The 22,528-nt window shown below is 35.7% G+C and overlaps 2 protein-coding genes across 3 annotated transcripts; both read left to right on the forward strand.

Moving 5' to 3' along the window:
* Positions 1-790: 790 nt before the first annotated feature.
* LOC102621250 (heat shock 70 kDa protein, mitochondrial-like) lies at positions 791-12,474 on the forward strand. Its single transcript, XM_052434313.1, has 13 exons — positions 791-1,101; positions 1,888-2,034; positions 2,135-2,159; positions 2,285-2,479; positions 2,832-2,896; positions 2,981-3,155; positions 9,149-9,334; positions 9,446-9,490; positions 10,541-10,620; positions 10,750-10,825; positions 10,898-11,473; positions 11,565-12,082; positions 12,177-12,474. The coding sequence occupies exons 2-13, from the start codon at positions 1,997-1,999 to the stop codon at positions 12,178-12,180; spliced, it is 1,983 nt and encodes a 660-aa protein (XP_052290273.1). The 5' UTR covers positions 791-1,101; positions 1,888-1,996; the 3' UTR covers positions 12,181-12,474.
* Positions 12,196-21,793, forward strand: LOC102621741 (uncharacterized). Of its 2 annotated transcripts, none has more exons than XM_052434317.1 (8): positions 12,196-12,344; positions 13,192-13,913; positions 14,606-15,135; positions 15,285-17,184; positions 18,679-20,899; positions 20,984-21,065; positions 21,142-21,420; positions 21,517-21,793. In XM_052434317.1, exons 5-7 carry the CDS (start codon positions 19,457-19,459, stop codon positions 21,282-21,284), a joined length of 1,668 nt encoding a protein of 555 aa, XP_052290277.1. In that variant the 5' UTR covers positions 12,196-12,344; positions 13,192-13,913; positions 14,606-15,135; positions 15,285-17,184; positions 18,679-19,456; the 3' UTR covers positions 21,285-21,420; positions 21,517-21,793. The 2 variants fall into 2 exon arrangements, with proteins under 2 accessions (XP_052290277.1, XP_052290281.1); XM_052434321.1 differs by having other exon boundaries at positions 20,996-21,065.
* Positions 21,794-22,528: the final 735 nt, after the last annotated feature.

The raw sequence follows: 22,528 nt of genomic DNA on the forward strand, positions 1-22,528 counted from the left end.
AACTAGTGAAAATGTGAAATACAATATTTATTAAATCACTTAATACATATGTTTGTTATCATCAAAATTACATTATGTACAGCCCTTTAGGCTAACACTTATCACTGTTAACAAGGAGTAGGATAGTATAATTTCACCTTGGGTTGACATTTAATTCTCCATTATAGAATTCAGAAGACAATTAACTAGTTTTTGTGTTTAAATTTCAGTTTACCTTAGTATTGTTAAGGTATTTGTTAGTTTGAATTTAATTGACTTTCATACTTTTAATTTCATTTTTAGACCGAATGTTATTGTAGTTTTTTTAATATTATATTCAATACATATGTTCTTTTGTTTAACAATTATCATATTTTTATAGATGTGATGAAATTATATGGATAGCAAATTACATTTTCATGTATAATTCACTCTTTATATTTGAATTTTTAAAAAAATTGGCTAAAGATATTCGTTTAGTGTTTTCAGTTGCTCAAATTGATAAATAGGCTGTTAGATTGAAAAAAAAATAATGTCCAAGGTTAAAATTGTACTTTAAATCACTAATATGATTATAGCGATATACCTATCTTTCTATATTTAACATTTTCACTGATTTTTTTAACGGAAAAATTGGGTTAAGGGTTTGAATGACATAAATTTGCACTTGAAATGATTTAATTGATTCATTTAGTAAACTTTTGGTCTTTGAATTTTTTTTAAAAAAATAATGAGGACTCAATTAAAATTTACCCTTAGTTAAATCACAAAAAACAAAAACCGGGGTATGGTAAAACCGTTGCAACGTAGGTGAACCCCATACTTTAATGTAGACCCGGATCCGGTTGTATCCAGATTTTGCCATCCCGCCAAATCCAAAGCCTAGCGCCTCGCATCGAAGCTCCATCCGGCCGAACGCTATCGCAGCCAAACCTCACTGTCGCTGCCAAAATCAACCACCGTTTTCGCCATCGCTGGTCCATCAGCTGTGAAGCAGCAGCTGGTTTCCCGTTTCTTCTCCGTTTGTGCCGGTTTCGTCTCCCTTCGTTTTCATAGCGCGATATTCACTGTTCGTCTTCACCGCCGATCTCAAGCATCTCGTCACCGTCTTCATCACTGCAGGTAACGATCTGGCCATTTTAAGAGAACAGTAATGATGGAATCTCAAGCCCATTCTTTACTTTTGTCATTCGACATTTCCATCTTTATATATATTAAATCCCTAGCCCTTCGTTTACTGTTTTCAGTTGATATATCATTAAAAGATTGTGACGTCTGACCCCATTAAAAAAGTTCTCGTTGATTTGAACACAATAAACCATCGCGGTTGGTTGGTTTGTGGGTGCATGGGATGATTGCTTTTGCTATTTATTTTTTAGTTGGATTTTGCATTGATTAGCTCTGCATTTATTGTAAATTCATTTGATTTGTGGATATTTATGATTAATGGTAAGCTCTTCAATGTGATTCATCAGATTTTGTTTAGTTTTATTATTATTATTATTATTATTATTGTTTTTGTTGTTGTTTTTAATGATGTTTCTCATGATCTGTTGTTGGGTGATTTTTGTGTAAACCGATTCTGTCATTTATAAGTGGATAATGAAACTATCAATAATTATTAATAATGTAAAACTGGTTGTTATATACTGGCTTTGCTTGTAAAATTTGGAGCTATGTTGTAAGTTATATCAGTAGAACTTTTTGTTTTTGCGTTATCAGCTTTAAACATCCTTTGCTATGATCATTTTTGTATCAATGAGCCTCTGGTTACTGGGATGATGTTCGAAAAGTAAAATTTTCAGTTGAGGTCTTTGTTAAACTGTAATCTGTACTCTGTAGATGTATTCTTCCTTGGAATTTCGCAGACTCTAACGTATGAAATATTTGATTTCTTGCATTCTTTAGCTGGCTGATGGCTGACTCTGGAACAAAACAGCTCTTCAAGTCTCATTAAATCTTTTCTGTTTTGATCAATCACATTCCTTTGTTCTTCTCCGTTACAAAATCACAAATCATGTTGTGGCTTGCCTCTGAACTCGCTTTCAAAGTCAGGTAGCCTTTTCCTTCACAGTTTCCCAAATTCTCATCTTCTTTATTTTGTTTTCCGTCCACATCTCTCATTTTGTTTATGTTAATTAATTTGATTTTGTAGGTTTCTTAATAACAATTTCCAGCCGGTGAGGATTCATTCATTCATTTGTTTATTTGTGTCTTTTTTTCTATTTCGAATAATAATAACTAACTCTGGCTTGGCTTATTGATTAATTAATTTCGTTGAGTTAATTTTGTATTTCTATTTCAGGCTTGTTGTACTTGGAGCAGACCCTATTTTTGCAGTTTCAAAAATTGGATATTAAAATATGGAAAATATTCCGAATGTGAAGCTGCCTTGAGCAAAGCTTTGATTACTGAACTATTGAAGGAACATTACACAATAGATGCAGTAGCTAATTTTGATTCGTTATGTCATGGGGTTCGTATCGCAATAGATAGAGAGGTGTTAATATAAGCTAAAGTTAGAAATAATATCACACTTACTTCAGTAGTTTTACTGGATTATGATATCTTTTTCTCCTAACTTTTGATTTTGAACATGATCTTCATCTAAATACAAAATGGTAGTAGGTGCTGAAGTGGATGAAAGCAACTTCCTAATCAACAAAAAACCCATAAGGATTTTCTTTTAGAAGTTATGTATTAGATCTATCTTTATTAGGAGTTCTGGAACTTCTGAATTAGCTGGCAACTGTAGTTTCAAGTTTTCTTTCTTTCAAATTTTTATTGTTCTCTGTGTAATTATAGTAAAAGTTCCATTATCCTGGCCTTTAAATCTGTATTTCTTTATGCAGTTGCATGATTGGCTGGATTTGTCTCTCAATCATACTGTACCATCGTCTCTTTTGATTCTTTCTAGGTAACTTGAAGCTTCACCTTTTAAGTGTTTGTTTTCAGAAATAAGCCCAGATTTATATTTTTCTGTCTTTTGTAATCTCTGCAGAGCCTTCTATGCGTCTGGAGAGGCTAGCCCAGAGAAAGCTGGTCAAGCTACACTCTCCTTCCTTCCAGATAAGATTGTGGATACAGTTGGGGTTACAACCTTGCCATTGGAAGATTCTGTTTTGGGAAGTAGAAGGAAGTTGGAGTTCCTAGAGATGCAGGAAGAACCAATCAAGGTTTTTGACACGACACTTTAGTTACATTTGCAATTTTTTATATGGGTAAAATACTGTTGCTTCTGCTTTGTTCAGGGAGCTGGTGTTTCTTTAATAGTATAACTCTAGTTTTCTATGATTTACTCAATAAAAGCTTTTGTTCTTTTTATTGACATTCTATTGATGCATTCCTTTTGTTAATAAACGCTCTTCGTTTGTTGTTGCAATAAATAAATTAAAAAAAAAATTGTTGGGGCATTTAATAGTGAATGCTAAACTTATGCTTCACTCTTTTTTCTATTATGAAATTTGTTTATTATCAGAATGTTCAATATGTAATTTCAAATTGAATTTATGGATTTAAAATTGTCGAATGTGAGGGATGATTCCCGCAGGTAGGATTGATTTGTTCATAGCTATGAATATTTAGAGTTTGAAATACTATTTTTCTTATTTCATTCATTCTACAAGTTACACTTAAATAGAATGCAGAAAACAAACTCCTAATTAATATCCCCTAATTGTAGGATACTTATCTAAACTTGAATTTTAAAAAATAATTATCTAAAACTTTATTCTGATAAGACCTTAAAACTAAACTAAATATCTAAAACTTTATTCTGATAAGACTTTAAAACTAACTGAAAAATCCTAACTTCTTGACACTCCCCCTCGAGTTGGTGCGTAGATGTCAATCATTCCCAACTTGCTGACAAGATGTCCAAAGTTAGGTTTGAGGAGTCCCTTGGTTAGGATATCTGTTGTTTGTTGTTTTGTTGGAACAAACAATAGGCAGATAATCTTATTCTCAAGTTTCTCCTTGATGAAGTGACGGTCAATTTCAACATGCTTGGTCCTATCGTGTTGCACTGGGTTATGTGCAATGCTGATTGCTGCTTTGTTGTCGCAGTATAACCTCATAGGTAGAACTGTAGGTCTTCTCAAATCCTCTAGAACCTGTTTCAGCCACAATACTTCACAAAGCCCGTGTGCCATAGCTCTAAATTCAGCTTCAGCAGTACTTCGTGCAACCATATTTTGTTTTTTACTCCTCCAAGTCACTAAATTACCCCATACAAAAGTGCAATAGCTTGTAGTAGACTTCCTGTCTGTAACCGAACCTGCCTAATCAGCATCAGTGTATACCTCAATACCTTTATTCTCTGTTTTTCTAAACAAAAGTCTCTTTCCTGGAGTACTTTTTAGATATCTGAGAATTCTGTAAACAACTTCAAGATGTTCTTCCCGAGGATGATGCATGAAGCGACGTACTATACTGACTGCAAAAGCGATGTCTGGTCTAGTATGAGACAAGTAAATAAGTTTTCCCACCAAATTCTGATATCGTCGTGCATCCACTAAGGCTTTTTCTTCTTCACCTAGCTTTAGGCTATACTCCATAGGTGTATCAACTGGTTTGCAGCCACTCATTCCAGTTTCCTTCAATAAATCAAGGATGTATTTCCTTTGTGAGACAACTATACCTTTCTTGGAACGAGCAACTACCATTCCAAGAAAGTATTTCAAGGCACCTAAGTCCTTGATTTCAAAATTAGTGGCTAGGCTTTGCTTCAATCTGTCCATTTCAACTAAATCATCTCCAGCAAGAATAATGTCATCCACATACACTATAAGCACAGTGATTTTACCTTTAGCTTAAACTCTAGTGAACATTGTGTGATCAGCCTGACTTTGTCTGTAACCTTGTCTATTCACAGCTGTAGTAAATTTCTCAAACCAAGCCCTAGGCGATTGTTTATATAAGGACTTTTGCAACTTGCACACATTTGACCTAAATTTTTCAGAGAAACCAGGAGGAGGATCCATGCATACTTCCTCTTTTAAATCCCCGTTGAGAAATGCATTTTTCACATCCAATTGTTGTAATGGCCAATTTAGGTTTGTAGCAATAGACAAGAGAACTCGTACAGTGTTTAACTTTGCTACTGGTGCAAAGGTCTCTAAATAGTCAATCCCATAGGTTTGAGTAAACCCCTTTGCCAGTAGGCGAGCCTTGTATCTCTTAAGTGAACCATCTGAATTGTATTTGACAGTAAATACCCACTTGCAGCCAACTGTCGACATCCTTTTAGGCAAATTGACCACCTTCCAAGTCTGATTCTTCTCAAGAGCATTCATCTCTTCAAGGACAGCTGCCTTCCATTTAGGTACACTTAGAGCATCCTATACATTCTTTGGAATTTCTACGCTAGAAAGTTGTGAGGTAAATGCATAGAAAGAAGGTGATAGGTTGTGATACGAAACAAAGTTAGACAATGGGTATTTGGCACAACTTCTAGTACCTTTCCTAAGAGCAATAGGTATGTCCAGATTACTAAGAACCTGAGAATTTGAATTTAACTCACAAGAAGAATTAGAATCAGAATTACCTGAGGAAGAAGAAGTCTGATCCGACCTTCGATTGGAATCATGGCCTTGCTGCAAAGTAGGGTTCTCTCTTCTTTGATTAGTACCCTTTCTTGAGTAAACATTAAACTCAGATTGTTTATTACCTTGTCTTGCACATAAATTTGGTTCTAATGGCACATTAGAAGGCTGTCCAGGTTGATTAGCATTTACATTATCAGATTTAATGATAATGTTTTTGGGTTTTGGGATATTTTATCTTTGCAGTTTCTAAGTGTTCTGTTTATATTGGGACTTCTCGTCCTTTTTTGTGGATTTGTAATCCTCCTAATCCTTGTACATATTTCTTATAGTTATATTTAATCTTTGTTTCTTAGCAAAAAAAAAAATTATCAGATGTAGTGAGGTTTTCTTGTGGTTCAGGTGCACTAGGTTCTAATATGGGATCAGGAATGGTAGAACCAGGTATAGCAGTGTTTGGAACATGTACGAGAGTATTAGGTTCAGGTATAGCAGCCTCGAGACTTTTTTTTGGACGGAGTGAGTGTAGCACAGAAGAAATAGAAGGGGTTTCTAGGTGAATAGTGTTAAAGATAGAATCTTCACTCCTATTCTCCCCCTGAAGATGATTATCTACATAATATCTTCGTTTTTCAAAAAATGTAACATCCATGGTAACAAATATTTTTTAAAAAATAGGATCAAAACATTTATAACCCTTTTGTGTTGGAGAATATCCAACAAAAATGCATTTTCTAGCCTTTGGAGCAAGTTTGCCCCGATTCTGGTTGTGAATATGGACAAAAGCAACGCAACCGAATACTTTGGGCAGAAGTGTGACTCAAATTCTTGAGGTAGAGAAACATTGATTAAAGAAATCAGATGGAGTTTGAAATTGTAGAACTTTTGAAGGCATTCGATTTATCAGATAGGCAGCGGTGAGTATAGCTTCCCCCACAAATACATAGGAACGTGAGTTGTAAAAAGTAAGGATCTAGCAACTTCAAGGAGATGCTTATTTTTGCGTTCAGCAATTCCATTTTGTTGGGGGGTATCCGTACATGAACTTTGATGAAATATGCCATTTTCCACAAAATAATCTCCCAAAAACTTGTTAAAGTATTCTTTCCCATTGTCCGTTCGGAAAACTTGAATTTTAGTTTGAAACTGAGTTTGTACCATGTTGTTAAAAGTTTTAAAAATCATTTCCACATCTGATTTTTTCTTCATTAAATATACCCAAGAAATACGGGTTTGATCATCAAAGAAGGTAATAAACCATCTTTTTCCTATTAATGTAGAAATTCTATTAGGTCCCCAAACATCACTATGAATCACAGAAAAAGGTTTTGAGGCTTTGTAGGGTTGGGAAGGAAATGATGCACGATGATGTTTTGCTAATTCACAAATTTCACATTTAAAGGAAGAAGAACTTTTATTAGCAAACAAGTTGGGAAATAAATATTGCAAATACTGAAAACTAGGATGGCCTAACCTAAAGTGCCACAACAAAACTTCATTGTCATTATTAACAGCTGAAACATGCAGTTAGGAACATGGCTTATAGGCAGAAAACAAAGATGGAGAGCCTGTCATGTGATCGGTTGCTCTTGAATCGATAATCCAAGAACAAGGATTCGAATGATGACAAACAAGGGAAGCAGAAAGATAATTACCTTTTTGATTTAATGAACAAGAGGGAGTAGATGAATTGAAGGATGAGGATTGAAACAATTTATACAAGTGCTCTAATTGATCCTTGGTGAAAGGTGATGACTCTGAAGAACCTGATTGCTCTTGATCTGAAGTAGCTTGGAAGGCTCGTCCATCACTTCCCTGTTTCTTCTTCACATGAGGAGGCTTGCCATGTAGCTTCCAGCAAGTTTCTCTTGTATGCCAAGCCTTTTTACAGAAGTCGCACCAAGGTTTCTTTGAATTCCTTCGATCTCCATCAGGTTCAAGTGACTTTGAAACAAGAGCAGGACTCTCTGAACTCTCTACTTCACTGGTGGCTTTAACATCATTAAGCATGACATTCCGTCGTGCTTCTTCTCTTCTTACCTCAGAAAACACTTCTCGAATAGATGGAAGGGGTTTCCTGCTCAGAATTCTGCCTCTCACTTCGTCTAAGTCATGGTTTAGCCCTGCCAAGAACACATATACTCTGTCATTTTCCAACATCTTCTTATACCTTACACTATCACTCGAACAGTCCCACTGCTCATCATAGCAAAGATCTAATTTCTGCCAAAGGATCAACAGTTCATTATAGTAAGTTGTGACGTCCCGATTACCTTGCTTAGACTGCCACAGTCGAGTTTTCAACTCAAATATTTGAGATGAATTTTCTAAATCAGAATAGGTATCTCGGACTGCATCCCACACCGCCTTCGTTGTAGGTAAGAAAAGATAAGGCTTACCAATCCTAGTCTCCATTGAGTTTATCAACCATGCAATAACCATCAAATTTGTTGATCTCCAGGTCGGAAGAGAAGGATCTCCAGCAGCTGGTTTTGTTACTTCACCAGTCAAATGCCCTAGCTTTCCTTTCCATAAATTACCAACTTAACGCACTGTGCCCACTCTAAGTAATTTTTTCCATTCAATTTATGAACAGTTAGTTGCAAAGAAGAGCTATCTTGGTTATATTCAGACTGCTGCAGCAGCGGCTGAGGAGTTGTGGTGTTACTATCATCATCTTCGGTGGTGGATGCCGATGAGCTCTTTGTAGCTCCAGTCATGGCAGTTTTCACCATTGAAAAATAGACCTCTAAATATTCATTTTAGAGTTTGATATTCATTCACCATTGATTTTCACCACAGTTTTCACCAGTCATGGCAGTTTGATAGACCTCTAAATATTCATTTTCACCATTGAAAAATAGACCTCTAAATATCACCAGCGGCTGATACCATGTGAATATTTAGAGTTTGAAATTCTTTTTTTCTTATTTCATTCATTCTACAAGTTACACTTAAATAGAATGCAGAAAACAAACTCCTAATTAATATCCCCTAATTGTAGGATACTTATCTAAACTTGAATTTTAAAAAATAATTATCTAAAACTTTATTTTGATAAACCTCAAAACTAAACTAATTATCTAAAACTTTATTCTGATAAGACTTTAAAATTAACTGAAAAATCCTAACTTCTTGACAATAGCTTCATGTTATGAATTGACGTTTTGACATTGCTCATTCTTGTGAGGTCCCTTCATTTGAACCTGTTCCCTGCTCTGGATTATCCTGTCTATGAATTATCCCAAACCTTCTGTGACCATTTTCCCTTGGAGAAAACCTAAACACTCCACGACCAAAACTCATTCTGCAAAAAGGTTCCATTTTCATTACATACTGAATCTTCAAGTCAATCTATGTGTATCAAATGTCCAAAGTTGTGACTAATTGTTGGAAGTATCAATGCCTTGCTACTTACCCATTTCTTTCTGGATTTTTGGAAATGCTGGGCTGATAGCAGTGGATGGTAGTATCTTAGTTTAGATTCTCCATTAACTTGTATATTCAATGTTCAGTTGAACTATGATACTAGAGTTAGAAATTTTGAGGTAAATAATACCTGTTTATTTTGCTGTCATAACTGTGGGAAATATGTTATGAATTTATTAATTTTTACTGATTTATAGGAGGAGGAAGAAGAGCTGGCGAAAATGAAGGATTCTGTCAGCAGCCAAAAGGGTGTCACCTTGGAAGAAATGTCTCATCCAACAGCTAAAGAAGCACAAGAACAAGCAATACCAAAAACATTGGAGAAATATGAGCAGCTTTGTGAGCTCAGTCGTGCTTATCCATTGGCTAAGACTTCTGCCTCTGTAAGGATTAAGAACAATTATCAGAGCACTTGTTAATTGTTATGTGTTGTATTTCACATGTGGTTGTACCTACTCAGATTCTTGACTTGCTTTCTTTGCTGTTTATTTCAGTCCGTCAGCCAGGGATGCAGGGAGTTCTTGAAACTTGCCAACAAGGTACAAAGCACAAATTTTAATGATATGTGTGAATTTATATTTACTATCCAAATTCCTTAAGTAAATGGTGTTTTCATTTTTTATTCAAAAAGCCAGGAATGATGTTAAATAGAAGTCCATTTAGAGTATCTTCATGTATGTGCTGCATTACACCACTATATGCAATTTTTGGTTGTATAACATTTGTTGTTTGTAATTCTTGCTTACAGACATTGTTCTAGATAGGCACCTTCTTTCTTCTCTTTTGCTACTGCCATGTAATCAGTTCCTTTCATCTTCAACCTGTCTCAGTTTGCCAACCTTTTGCGCTAACCCTAATCTCAACCATGTTATACAAGATTCTCATGGCCATCGCCACTTCCTTTACTCCTTCAATCATGATTGCGGCAGAATACAACTTGTTTCTGGCTTCCTCACTTGATCTTTGCTTCTCTGAAGTCCTAAGTCTCGATGTTTTTCATGATGAGCTTCAAGCGAAGCATCCACCACACTCCCTAGTTTTCTCAAGAATTTCAAGTCTTCATATGTGAAATTACGAACCAAAAATATTAACCCGTAGGCCAGCAAATCAACCTTTTTGTACACAGACCACTTGCTCAATCCCACATACAAGTTTTCTTCCAATTTACAGAAGTCCATTGCACCTAGCTCTTATGCTTCTAGGAGGTTGTAGCACCTAAAAGAAACTGCCTTGTCATCCTGGAATGATTGAATTTTAAATTTGGCCTTGAATATGCTCTCCAACCCCCTTTTGAAATTCCTACTAGCTGTTAGTAGTACTAATCTCTTACAAACCACTGCTCTATTCCAACTTCTAAATTTTGCACAATCAGAGTATGATTCTTAAAGTGATTCATTTTCATTTTTCTAAATGTTCTTCCTCTGCAAATGCCCCCTCGATAAGTGCACATTCCTGTACCTCAAATGAAATAAATAATTCACAGTTTTGGTATATGCACAATAACATCTTAGTAATAAACCATTCTTAATATTCTTACAACATCCTTTCATCTGTACTCATTTCTTTATCTTTTGTCTTTTTTCTAAAAGGTTGTAAGTCCAGAACCCAAATTTGTTCCAGCAATGCATCACTGTCTAGTCTCATCTATGAGTTTGGCACGCAATTTCAGGTATTGTGTTTGTGTGGTCTTATATCTCGTTACTTGTTAGTGCTTTTTTTTTCTTTTCTTTTTTTAAACTGATTGTGGGCAAAATTTCTTATGGATTATATATATATATATATATACATACATGTATAGTTCTAAATCTCAGGGAAATGTTCTTGGCATTGATCTTGGAACTACATATTCTCGTGTTGCAGTTATGCAAGGAGAAGTAAGATTGCTGACCTTTGAATATTTTATCTTTTATTTGTTCATCTCTCTAACGTATGATGAAATTGTGTAGGATCCCGTGGTGATTGAAGAGGTAGAAGGTGGCAGATATACTAAGAAGTCATTTCGATCGATGCCTTCAGTAGTGTTCTTTAAACCCAATGGGGAGTCATGGGTCGGTAGACAAGCAAATATGATGACATCTCTGTACCCATCCCGCGCACTGTTTGATACCAAACATTTGGTGGGTACAGTGTATGATAGTAGTAAAGTTCAAACAAGTCTCTACCCGAAGATTGTAAGGGGTTTTAAAGGAGAGGCATGGGTGGAGACGGAATTCGGCATATTCTCTCCGGCTAAGATACAAGCATTCATCTTAGCCAAAATGAGAGCAATTGGCGAAGTTTATTTGAAAGAGTCTGCTACAAAGGCCGTGATAAGTGTTCCGGCTTGTTTTAATGAAGCTCAAAGAGAAGCAATAAAGTATGCCGGTGATATTGCTGGTCTCGACATACAGGGCGTTGTTGAGGATCCCGTAGCTGCCGCACTCGCATATGGCCTTGATAAGAGAGATGGGCTTTTTGCAGTCTACAGTTTTGGAGGTACATTTGAGTTTTCGATTTTGGAGATCTCAAATGGTGTCATTAAGGTATATATATATATATATATATATATATTTAATATGAAATACAGTTTTTTATTGCTTACTACTAACTCATATTTATATTTGTCTTTTGTAGGTGAAAGCAAAGAGAAAATCCTTAAGTCATGGAGGGTTGGACTTCGATTTGTTATTGGTGCGGCATTTATGGAGGGAATTTACGCGTTGTCATGCATTTGATGCTTCACATTACCCACTTGTCCTTCAAAGGTTCTTGGGTGCTGCTGAAAGAGCAAAAGTTAGACTGTCTTCAGAGCCCCAAGTTGAAGTTAAGCTTCACAACCTGCTCAATATTCAGGTGAAGAAATCTCTCGTGCAGAAAGATTTGGAGGTCACAATCACGAGGTCTGAGTTTGAATCCTTGGTTAGTGAGTTGATCGAGGAGACTGGGGCTATTTGTCAAAAATGTTTGGAAGTGGCAAACATCACGAGGAAGGATCTTGATGGTATTCTTGTTGTTGGTGGATTGGGCTGTGTACCTTCAGTGCGCGAGTACATGGAACTCTTCTTTGGGAAGAGTCCTTTGAAGAGTCCAAGAGGCGTGACCCCTGATGAAGCTGTTGTTATTGGAGCTGCAATTCACGGTGAAAAATTTAGGTATGTACTATTCTTTTTTATTCGTATTTTTGAACCACTCTTTTTGCATTTTTGTGCTAATTGTGTTTTCTGATTTTTGTTGTGTTTGTTTTAGGTAAACCGAAGAGAACCACCAAATGAGGGGGCCCTGTACAGGAGTCGAGAGGAATTTTCGTCTTGATTTTCTTTTGCGTGTCCTTTTAATGTAATGCACAACATGGGTTTCTGTCCTCATGGTTTCTGTCCTGACTCCAAAATGGTCTCAATGTAGAAGGCATCCTAGGTGCCAACACTTTTCCTTTTGCTTCTATGCTTTAGATCAATGTCTGTGACAGTAATTGTACTTTTAGTTTGTTGAAAATTCTTAGTTTTGTGCTAAAACTTAGAAATGGATGGAATTCATTGACCATGAATATCTGGACAACCGAGTTATTGAATCTAATCTAGTTGATGTGGCAGCATGCAGTAGCTATGTCTTGCAACAGTTCTATTTGAAAATGCAATTTGAAATACCAATTTATTTTCTTGCATCTGTTCTGCTAGATAAAGGAAACAATAGCTAAAAAATTTTTTTAGTTACTCGTCTCTTTATTATTACCTTTGTGTTATAATTATGGATGAAAATGGGATTGCATGTGAACTTTGTTTTAATTCTTGTGCCACTGATAAAGGGCAAAGAAGAAGTTGCCTGTGAGTTAATATTTGTTAAGGAAATTACATAATTTTGTACTTGAGCATTCATATGATCATTTTTAGTAAATTACTTGAAAGTAGTGAAATATTAATGCTATTATTGCAATAAATTTAGAATTATAGAGCTTTAGACACAGAATCATTTGTTCCTCTCTTACTATTTTATATGAGCATGTATTGTCAAATACCAAATATTCATGCTGTTTTCTGTAGTAAATTTAGATTACAACTTTAGACACATTGATCAGATCCTTGTGTATGCATCTGAACCTTTTTTATTTTTTATTACTATATTCATGTTCTAATCGGTATTGAGGGCTTTGGACATATTAAATGGAGTATCAGATCTAACTATTGGAGTAAAGTCCTGCCAAATTGAAATTTTCAGTTTAGTACAATACTCCTCACAAATCTGCCAAATTGGACATATTTTTCAGTTTACTACCCCTCCCTCCACGCGCCGCCACGTCTCCTCTCCTCACACGCGGTCACCGCTAATCCCCTCACCCGCCGCCACCTCCTCTTCTCGATAGCGTCCTCATCCAGCTCCTGGCCCCGCTGCCGCTCCTACGTCCGCCTCTGGTACTCCTCCAACTCCGCTCGAGCTCTGACCTTCTTAGACCGTGCTGCAGATTCCTCTTCAGCCAGCGACCCCACTTTCCCCAAGGGTCTCCGCTCCGCCGTACATGTAGCCCGTGTTGTCAAAGAGGCAGTTGACCTTACGGATGAGAAGGCAGGCATTCGGTGGTTCGTTTTCGGGGACGGCAATGCTGTTTCCTTTGTGGACAATTTGGTGAAGACGCTGTCGAAGTATGGTGATGATAGGTGGTTCTATGTGGGGAGCAATAGCGAGGGTTATGAGCAGAATGCAAAGCATTCATTTGATATGACATTTGGTGGAGGTGGGTTTGCAATTAGCCATAGGTGGTTCTATGTGGGGAGCAATAGCGAGGGTTATGAGCAGAATGCAAAGCATTCATTTGATATGACATTTGGTGGAGGTGGGTTTGCAATTAGCCATTCTCTCGCCAGGGTTTTAGGTAGGGCTTTGGATTTTTGTTTGATGAGGTATGCCCATTTGTACGGCAGTGATGCGAGGGCCTTCTCTTGCTTGGTCGAGCTAGGTGTCGGGTTAAACCCTGAGCCCAGCTTTCATCAGGTAAAAATACCTTATTACTTGATGATTTATTGATTTTCCTTGTTACTTGATGATTTATTGATTTTTTTCAAATGCATTTATAATTCCATCGTGATGTTGGAAAAATTGGAAGTACTATATAAAGAAGTGAAGTTATTAGCTGAGCTTGACAGAATTGTGATATTGCTTGAGATGCCATTGTACAATACAACAGTCTGGTTGACCTTTGTCTCTTAGAATAGATAAATGGCTGCACCAATGGACATTTGTCGAAATAATACTCAATACTGAGTCTTTTAGATGTAGTGTAAAATGAATCTATAGTTTGGCATTTTCTTGATTGATTTATCGCTTGATTTTGTAGATACTGAACATAGGGGGAAATGAAGACTTCTGTGCTATGTGCTATGAAGAGATTTGAGATGTTTTCTCTTGTCTGTTCTTTTTAAATGGCACAATTAGTTTGTTGGGTAACTTTGATTATTGGTCGAGGAAGTTTTGCTCATGTGAACATTTACCTTAGGGGTGGTTACCATAGTGGAAGAGTTGACTTTTTAACGTCTGATGTTGATTGGTTGGCTTATATAACTGGATGTTGGAAATCATGCCATCTTATTCATTTTAGTACTGTTGTTTTTCCTCAGATAAAGTTTTGGCTTTTGTCAGTCATGTGGTTAAGGAGTCAAACTTCTGAGTTTATTTTATTTTGCCAGCTTGACATGCGAGGGGATATGTTTTGTTTGCTTTCTGCACATCCATTATAACCTTTGCTGTCTCTTCATCATTTGGATGCTATCGACCCAATTTTCCCTAATATGAACAGAAGCAAGCTCTGCAACATCTTTTCAAAGCTGTGAATGTTGATCCAGCCGGAATTTTACAGCAAACAGTTTGTTATGACGAGTCAAGTCTATTGACTGTTTCTGTTGCATGGGGCTATGCAATTGAGGTCTATGAAGGCAATCAACTTCTTCCAGATCTCCTTTCATTGTGGAGAACCTTTACGTCATGGAGGAGAGGTTCAAACGTTGAAAGTCACTTTATGTTTAATTTGAGAGACTATCCTAGTGATCCATTTAAAAGACCTATTGTCTTCTTTTTGGAAAGTGTTTTATCTGATAACAACAGCATGCAAAGCAACTATGTGAAGCATGTTGTTGGAAATTGTGCGAGAGCTGATCTTGTAAGGAAAATGGAAAAGATCAGAGTGTTTTCAGAGAAGCTAGAACTTGACGTTGAAGAGGTAGTAATGAATTGGTTCAATAGGCTTGATTATAATTTAGAAGTCAACATTTCAAAATATTCTAAAGTCAACTGTCTGGTCATGCCATTTTCATATTCTATTTTATTTTGACACCTTGTTGTCTTGCAAATTTTGAATTTCTGCTGCAGATGAAATCTCCCCGTTGACAGTGCTGTGACATTTTCCCTCTTATAATGAATCAATGCATATACAAATTAGACAATGTGGAGGCAACGAGCTGATTTCCACGCATTTCTAGCTCTTGACAAATGGTTGCTGATGGTGTTAGACAAAGCTTGTGGAACTTTAGTCATTCTTGATGTCCTCTTGGAATTTCCCTGCTGCGTAAATTACAAGGTAATATCTTGTTGCTTGCACTTCATTTAAAACATTTTCAGGTACATTAACTCATGATAGCTGTTAAAAAATAAATTGAAGGTCTGAAAGCATTGATAATCTGTTTCATGGCCTGCAGAGCATTGGCTGCTTGTAGCATTATTTTATTATGTGGCTGTTTGCACTTACTAAGGAGAAACTTTTTAGGAACTCTTAAGAAGTGTTATGTCATCAACTAATTGGTAGTGGAAGATATTTGCACTCAAGTTAAAGTATCATGCTTCTTGTTAAAATTTTTGTTCGTTGCTTTTTCTTGTCTAAATAAATCTCGTTATGCATACTGTATATTTGATGTAGGTCTATTACCTTTCTATTTGTTCTACTTCTATTATGTCAATGTTTTAGGAGTAATTTAGAAAATTTAACTGTCAAAATTTTAGTGATCTTGCTTATGTATCATTTTTGTTTATGCTAAGTTTCACTACCGTGATTGCTGTATTCCTGGCAAAGGCTTAAAATGAAATGTATGATTTGATTTGAATGATGGAAAATTGTCTCTGAACTCCAGCTCTTTGGCCCCACCCCCTGTTTTGCTTTTTTGCTTTTGCAAATATTCTATAATTGCTGTACTATAGTTCACTAGAATAAATGAACCTGATACTTCTGTTCGTTATTGTAAGGCATAAGTGAAATATATGATTTATTTTGACTGATGCAATATTTTGTGTCTAAACTCTTGCTCTTGCCCCTGCCTCTGGAAAAAAGAAAAAGATATCATTAGCTTCTATTCTTTTGTTAAGTGAATATCTCCATTTGAAGATTGATGTTATATCCTATTCTTTTGTTTTGTATCTCCAAATTTCACTGCCATAATTGCTGTATTATAGCACTAGAATAAATGAACCTGATATTTCTGTTTGTTTCTGGAAGGCTTAGGTGAAATATGTTGTTTATTTTGACTGATAGATACTTTGTGTCTAAACTGTTGCTCTTGCCCCATTTACTGGAAAAAAAGAAAAAAGATATCTTGAGCTTCTATTCTTATGGCAAGTGAGTGTCTCTATTTGAAGATTTGATATTATAATCTAGTGGAAAGGTGAGAAAATTCTAATAGCCCTGATGAGGTTTCCAATAGGTGAAGTTCATTTGAGGAGGAAAAATGGGCTTAAGGATGATCCAAATGATGGGGTGAACTGGTCAAGCAGACACCTGTGAATTATTGGTGAAATTCGTTGGTATCTATTGGTTTTGTTCATGAACTAACTCTAGAAAAAAGAAAAAAAGAGTAATCTTTTGAGTATTCAACTTCTCGTTGACTGATTTATTAGTAAGCAGTATATCTTCTCGATTAGAGCTGTAGTAGTTTATTATAAGTATGCTGACGATTCTGGGAGTTAGTTTTATATTCGTGTTGCAGGGCAGTTCTATTCTTGGAAAATGAAAACTAATTCTGTCAAGGCAATTTAGAAAACAAAGTGGGGTTCCGACAAATCTTTCACATTTCAAATTACTTGGCAGTATCTGTCCCTGTTGAACATGTGTCACCTTCCTTTGACTCTTATTCCATCAATTCCACGCTTGAAAGGTAACCAATCAGATCATAATATCACAATCTGTAGCCTTCTTCTTGGACACGATTGCAGTCACCTGGCAGAAAACGGTTGGAATATTTTACCATTGCCCCATGACTGCAGTCACTGGAAGCGACTGAAGGTCTGTGCATGCTGATATTTTCTGTTAACATTTGCATTTGGCTTTGAATTTCTAAGTGGTCTAGTTGCTGAGTTTCTGTTATCTCTTCCATGCTTTGGGTATTTTAGGTGGAAGTCTCGGTGCATGAGAACTATGTTTGGTAGGAAAGCACTTTTGTGAACGCATTATGCCTGTGAATCTTGTGGCGGACTCTAAAGGAAATAAACTAATTTCATTCATAAAACTTCTCTAAGGTGTTAGAAATTTTTGGCCAAGATGGACTGATTTTGTAAACTTAAGAAAGAGCATAGGAACCTGTGCACACATGTAGACTTTTGACTACTTTTATACAGCATTTGCTTTTAGATAATGCAACACTTTTTCTTTCTCCATTTGCGGTTTTGGGGTATTTTGCTTTCCAAGAAATTTTGTTAAATTCTATCATGCGAAGTAAAACCTTTAGCTTTAGATTATATCCGGGGTAAGCGACAAAGTTAATTATAATAAAAGTACTTGTATCTTCCATAATCGTCATAAACTATTCAATCTTTTAATCTTTTTTCAAGTTAAACCCTCAATATCAAGTGTAAAAACTGTGCAAATTTCTTCCTTTTATCAAGGAAAGTATAACCCATGTGAAATAGCTGAAATTTGACTTCATTTTCCCAAGGGAAAATGACATTCAACCCCCCAACGTTTATGAAAAGGGACAAAAAACCCCTCAACGTTTCAAAAAAGACTTATAACCCCCTTTCCGTTAACAAACACCGTTTGTTTTAATAGTAAATTTATTTTTAATTTTTAATTACTATTATACCCTTATAATAAATATAAATTAATATATTGATTTGAGACATGTCACAATTAATAATTTTTTTAAAACTAAAAATTGAGATACAATTACATATTTCTTTGAACCCTTTTTCTTTGAGGAATCAAAACCCTTTTTCTTTGAGGAATCAAAACCATTACACTAGATTGACTTGACGGCGACACTTACAGTGAGAGATAAAGTTCAACCTGTTCTTTGGAAGAAGTTTTGGTTAGTATCCATGTTCATCGTACTGCAGTTGCTAATTTTCTTTTTTATCTTTTTGTAATTTTTTATTATAAAAATAAATATAAATGATTTTATTATCATGAAAAGAATCTATGTTCAAACATTGAACCAGAATTATACGGCTTTTTTTTGGGCTTCTTGGTGTATAAGTTTTGGATTTTTGGGGTTTTGGGTATGTAGGTGGCTGGGTTGTTTCTTGTTTGTCCTGATACTTCGTTTTGGTGCTAAAAATTAATGATTTTTTTATTAGTTTATTTTGGTTTGAGATGAGTGCTAGTGAATTAGTTAATATTTATTGTACATTTGATTAAGGAATCGAGATTTATATTATTCTTTAAACTTGACTTTAAACATCTAATATAATTAATTTTGCCTTTGTCTCCATCTTCATCTTTATGCTAGCATATGCATTTCATTCTTAACATTATCAATGAAATTCTTGTACTAATGCGCAGAATTGCAGATGGCAACTCAAACAAATATGTTTGAAGTTGAGAGCAACTTTGATGACCTAAATTTGCATTCCCAAGTTGATCATTCCTTCCAAGACTCGAATATCAGGACTTCCTATTTTATGGAAAATGAATATGTTCCACAAATAACTGAAGATAGCCACTTCCAGTCCCAGATTGAACAAGAAGGCCCGTTACAGCCTCTTGTTGATAAGTGGGGAGATTTTGAGGATGATGAGGCATATTGGTCAGATGATGAGGAAGATAAGGATGGACCATGTAGAAATGATGATGGAGTAAATGTTAGAAACAATGGAGGTGGCGAAGAAGGGGATAATAAATGCGGTGAGGAAGGAGATGAAATTCTATCTAACTATGAGTCAGAGGATAAAGAGCATCCCTTGCTTTCAGAATCTGAAGATGAGCAAAATCCAATCAACATGTTGAATGAAACACTCCTTGGTCTAGTAGAGTGGATAGATTGGTTGTTGGACAAGAGTTTGACAACGTCCAACATTTTCGAAGGGTACTTCAGGACTACATTATTAAGAATGGGTTTGACCTTAACAGAATCAAGAATGAGAGCAATAGATTCAGAGCAAAATGTTCCAATGAGGGTTGTCCTTGGTTCATTTATGCAGCACTGGTAGAATCTGGTACAAAGTTCAGAATTCAAAAACTGAATGATGTACATGAGTGTGATGGAGTGTTAAAGACTAAAGAAGCATCATATACATGGATTGCCTCTCAATTTGAGAGTACATTAAAGAATAATCCAAAGATGCCGGTTAAATTAATGAAAGATGAGCTGGTTAGCAGATTAGGGATTGAGACAAATAGGAAGAAAATATATAGGGCCAAGAAAAAAGCATTGGATAAATTAAATGGGAACTATGCAGATGCTTATCAAAGTTTGAGAGATTATGCTCAAGTACTCAGGGAGAGAAATCCCGATGTGTTAGTAAAGATGAAGTTTGAGTCTAGTTTTGATAAAAATAGAAGGCCAATTTTGAAGTTTCAGAGGTTTATGTTTAGCTTTCCTGCTTTAAAAGATGGTTTTATTTATGGATGTAGATGGTTTATAGGATTAGATGGTTGTCATTTAAAAGGGCCATTTGGGGGTGTGCTATTGTCAGCAGTAGCCTTGGATGCAAACGGTGGAATTTTCCCAATTGCTATTTGCATTTGCGAATCAGAATGTGCTGACAGTTGGAAATGGTTTTTGGCCATAATGAGTGAGTGGCTGAATATAGAGAATCAAAGTCAAGTGACATTTATGACTGATAGACAAAAGGGAATATTGAAAGGATTAGAAGTATATTGGCATGGTGCTACTGTAAGGCACTGTGCCAGACATATATTTGCGAATTTGAGACTTAATCATCCTGATGTAGTCTATAGAAATCTATTTTGGGCAGCTGCAAGAGCCACGTGTGAAGCTGAGTGGAAAGACAACATGGAGAAAATAAGAATAGCTAAGAAGGACACACAAGCTGCTTATGATTATCTGATCAAAATTGATAAGAGAGAGTGGGCAAGGCATACATTTGTAGATAATGTGAAAGTTGATCATGTAACCAATAACATGAGCGAGTCATGGAACAGCTGGTTAAATGAATGTAGAGACAAGCCTGTGCTAACACTTGTAGAGTTTATTAGAAAGAAAGTAATGAAAAGATTGCATAAAAGGCATTCTGAGGCAAAAAAGTGGGTTGGGAAGCTGCCTCCAACTGTAAGGAGAAAGTTGAATGTATCTAGGCAACAAGGAAGATTTGTAAGGGTTCTTATGGCCAGTGAGTATGAATTTGAGGTAATGGATGAGAAATACAAAACCTTTGTAGTTAACTTACAGAATAGAACTTGTGATTGTGGTGCCTACCAAATTTGTGGGATACCATGCAAACATGTCATGCCATGCATTGCCCGGAGGCAAGAGGATGCTGCTGATTATGTGGATCAGAAACTAACGGTGGAAGCATATTTAGCCACATACTCAGGTGTTATACATCCACTTCCTGATCAAACTACTGGGTTGACTGTTGAAGGCATCAAAATCTTACCTCCACAAGTGAAAGTCAAAGTTGGTAGGCCTAAAACAATGAGGAGAAGAGAGCCAGGGGAGCAACAAGGAAAAAGAAAGGCCAAGCAAAAATGTAGAAATTGTGGAAATTTGGGTCATAATAAAAGATCATGCAAAAATACACCGATCATTGCAAATGATCAAGTTAAGTGTTGTTTGCATTTATATTTTTATATTTCATTTATAAGCTTGATCAGTGTCCACTAATCAATAACTTATATTTATCAGATGCACTTACAGGGCCCTATGCTGGGAAATACAAATACATCAGAAAGCATATTTGCTTCAGAAAACCTTCAGCCCGCATCAGGTAAGCCTAAAATTCTTTTTACCTTTTTTATGGTTCTCATCTTTATTAATTAATCATACTGTTAATAATGCAACAGAATTGTTAGCTCAAAGCAATATTTCAAAAAGCAATTTTCCATTTCAAAGCAATATCTCGGGAAGACATGTTTCACTCTTACAATCTATTATGAACTGTGATATTCCATCTTCAAGTCAGCATCAGCATTGTCCTTCAAATTAGCATCAGTATAGCGTTTCTTTAAGACAGTATCAACATCACACCTCTTCAAGTAAATCTCAGCTCCATAGAGATCAACAAGAACCTCATTTAAGTCAGCAACAAAGATGGATGTAATTCCATTGGACATCAGGACATGGTAAATATTAAACATTTAGGTGGGCTGTTTTTTTTTTAAATTAGCATTTGATGATTTTGAGATATTAATTATTTTTATTCTTCGTCTTTGCTGCAGCTGCCGGCACAACTTCTCAATATTTTTTTTCCTATCAAACGTAGATCTTTGTAATGGAACCCATACGAAGTTTGTTAATCGGAATGATGAACATTGCTTAAACAAAAATTGTTTAGGATAAATTATGGATTTGTATCCTTTTGGTAGACAAGATTGTGTTTCTTCCAGGGCATTTTTTTTTCTTGAATGAATCACGACAACTTCTGCCATTATGTACTAGCACCGATTAACAAATTATATTTTTTATTATTATGTTTTGCTAGTGGCAATTGACAAATTATTGGCCTTTTTGCTTAATTTCACCAAACATGTCCATCACTAACTTTTAGATGAAATGTAAATTGGACAAATGCTAAGTAAAATTGGCTGCGTATTTTGGTATTTGTTATTCGAAAGGGTATATCTGTAATTTATAGTAAATAATTTGGGCAAAAAAATAATTGTCTCAATTTTAAGCTTTTAAAAAATTATTAATTGTGATATATCTCAAATTAATATATTAATTTATTTATTATAAGGATATAATAGTAATTAAAAATTAAAAATAAATTTATAATTAAAACAAACAGTGTTTGTTAACAAAAAATGGATTATAAGTCTTTTTTGAAACGTTAAAGAGTTTTTTATTCTTTTTCCTAAACGTTGAGGGGTTGAATCCCAATCCAAAGAACAACATTGCACATGGATTCAGGCCAATTGGCATGTTGAAACCGTTGTAACTTTGAATACCAGTTTCAAATTCTAGCTGCCGCCCGCTAAAAGCATTACCAGCCCATTATTTTTCATTAGTCATATTTAACGCATTTAATGGATCTACCCAACCCCAAAGCCAAATTGGCAAAGACAAATTGCTGCAACTCTCTCCCATAAGAGTCAACACGATAATGTCATGAGAGCCCACCTGGACGGCTCTGATTGGTCACAGGCTCCATCCTATGCGGAAACACTCCCACAATTTTATCTCACAGTTAGAGAAATGACAAACGTAAATGTGTCAAAAATTGTATGTTGC

Source organism: Citrus sinensis, chromosome 2, assembly GCF_022201045.2.
Source record: "Citrus sinensis cultivar Valencia sweet orange chromosome 2, DVS_A1.0, whole genome shotgun sequence".
In the NCBI taxonomy this organism is placed as follows: domain Eukaryota; kingdom Viridiplantae; phylum Streptophyta; class Magnoliopsida; order Sapindales; family Rutaceae; genus Citrus; species Citrus sinensis.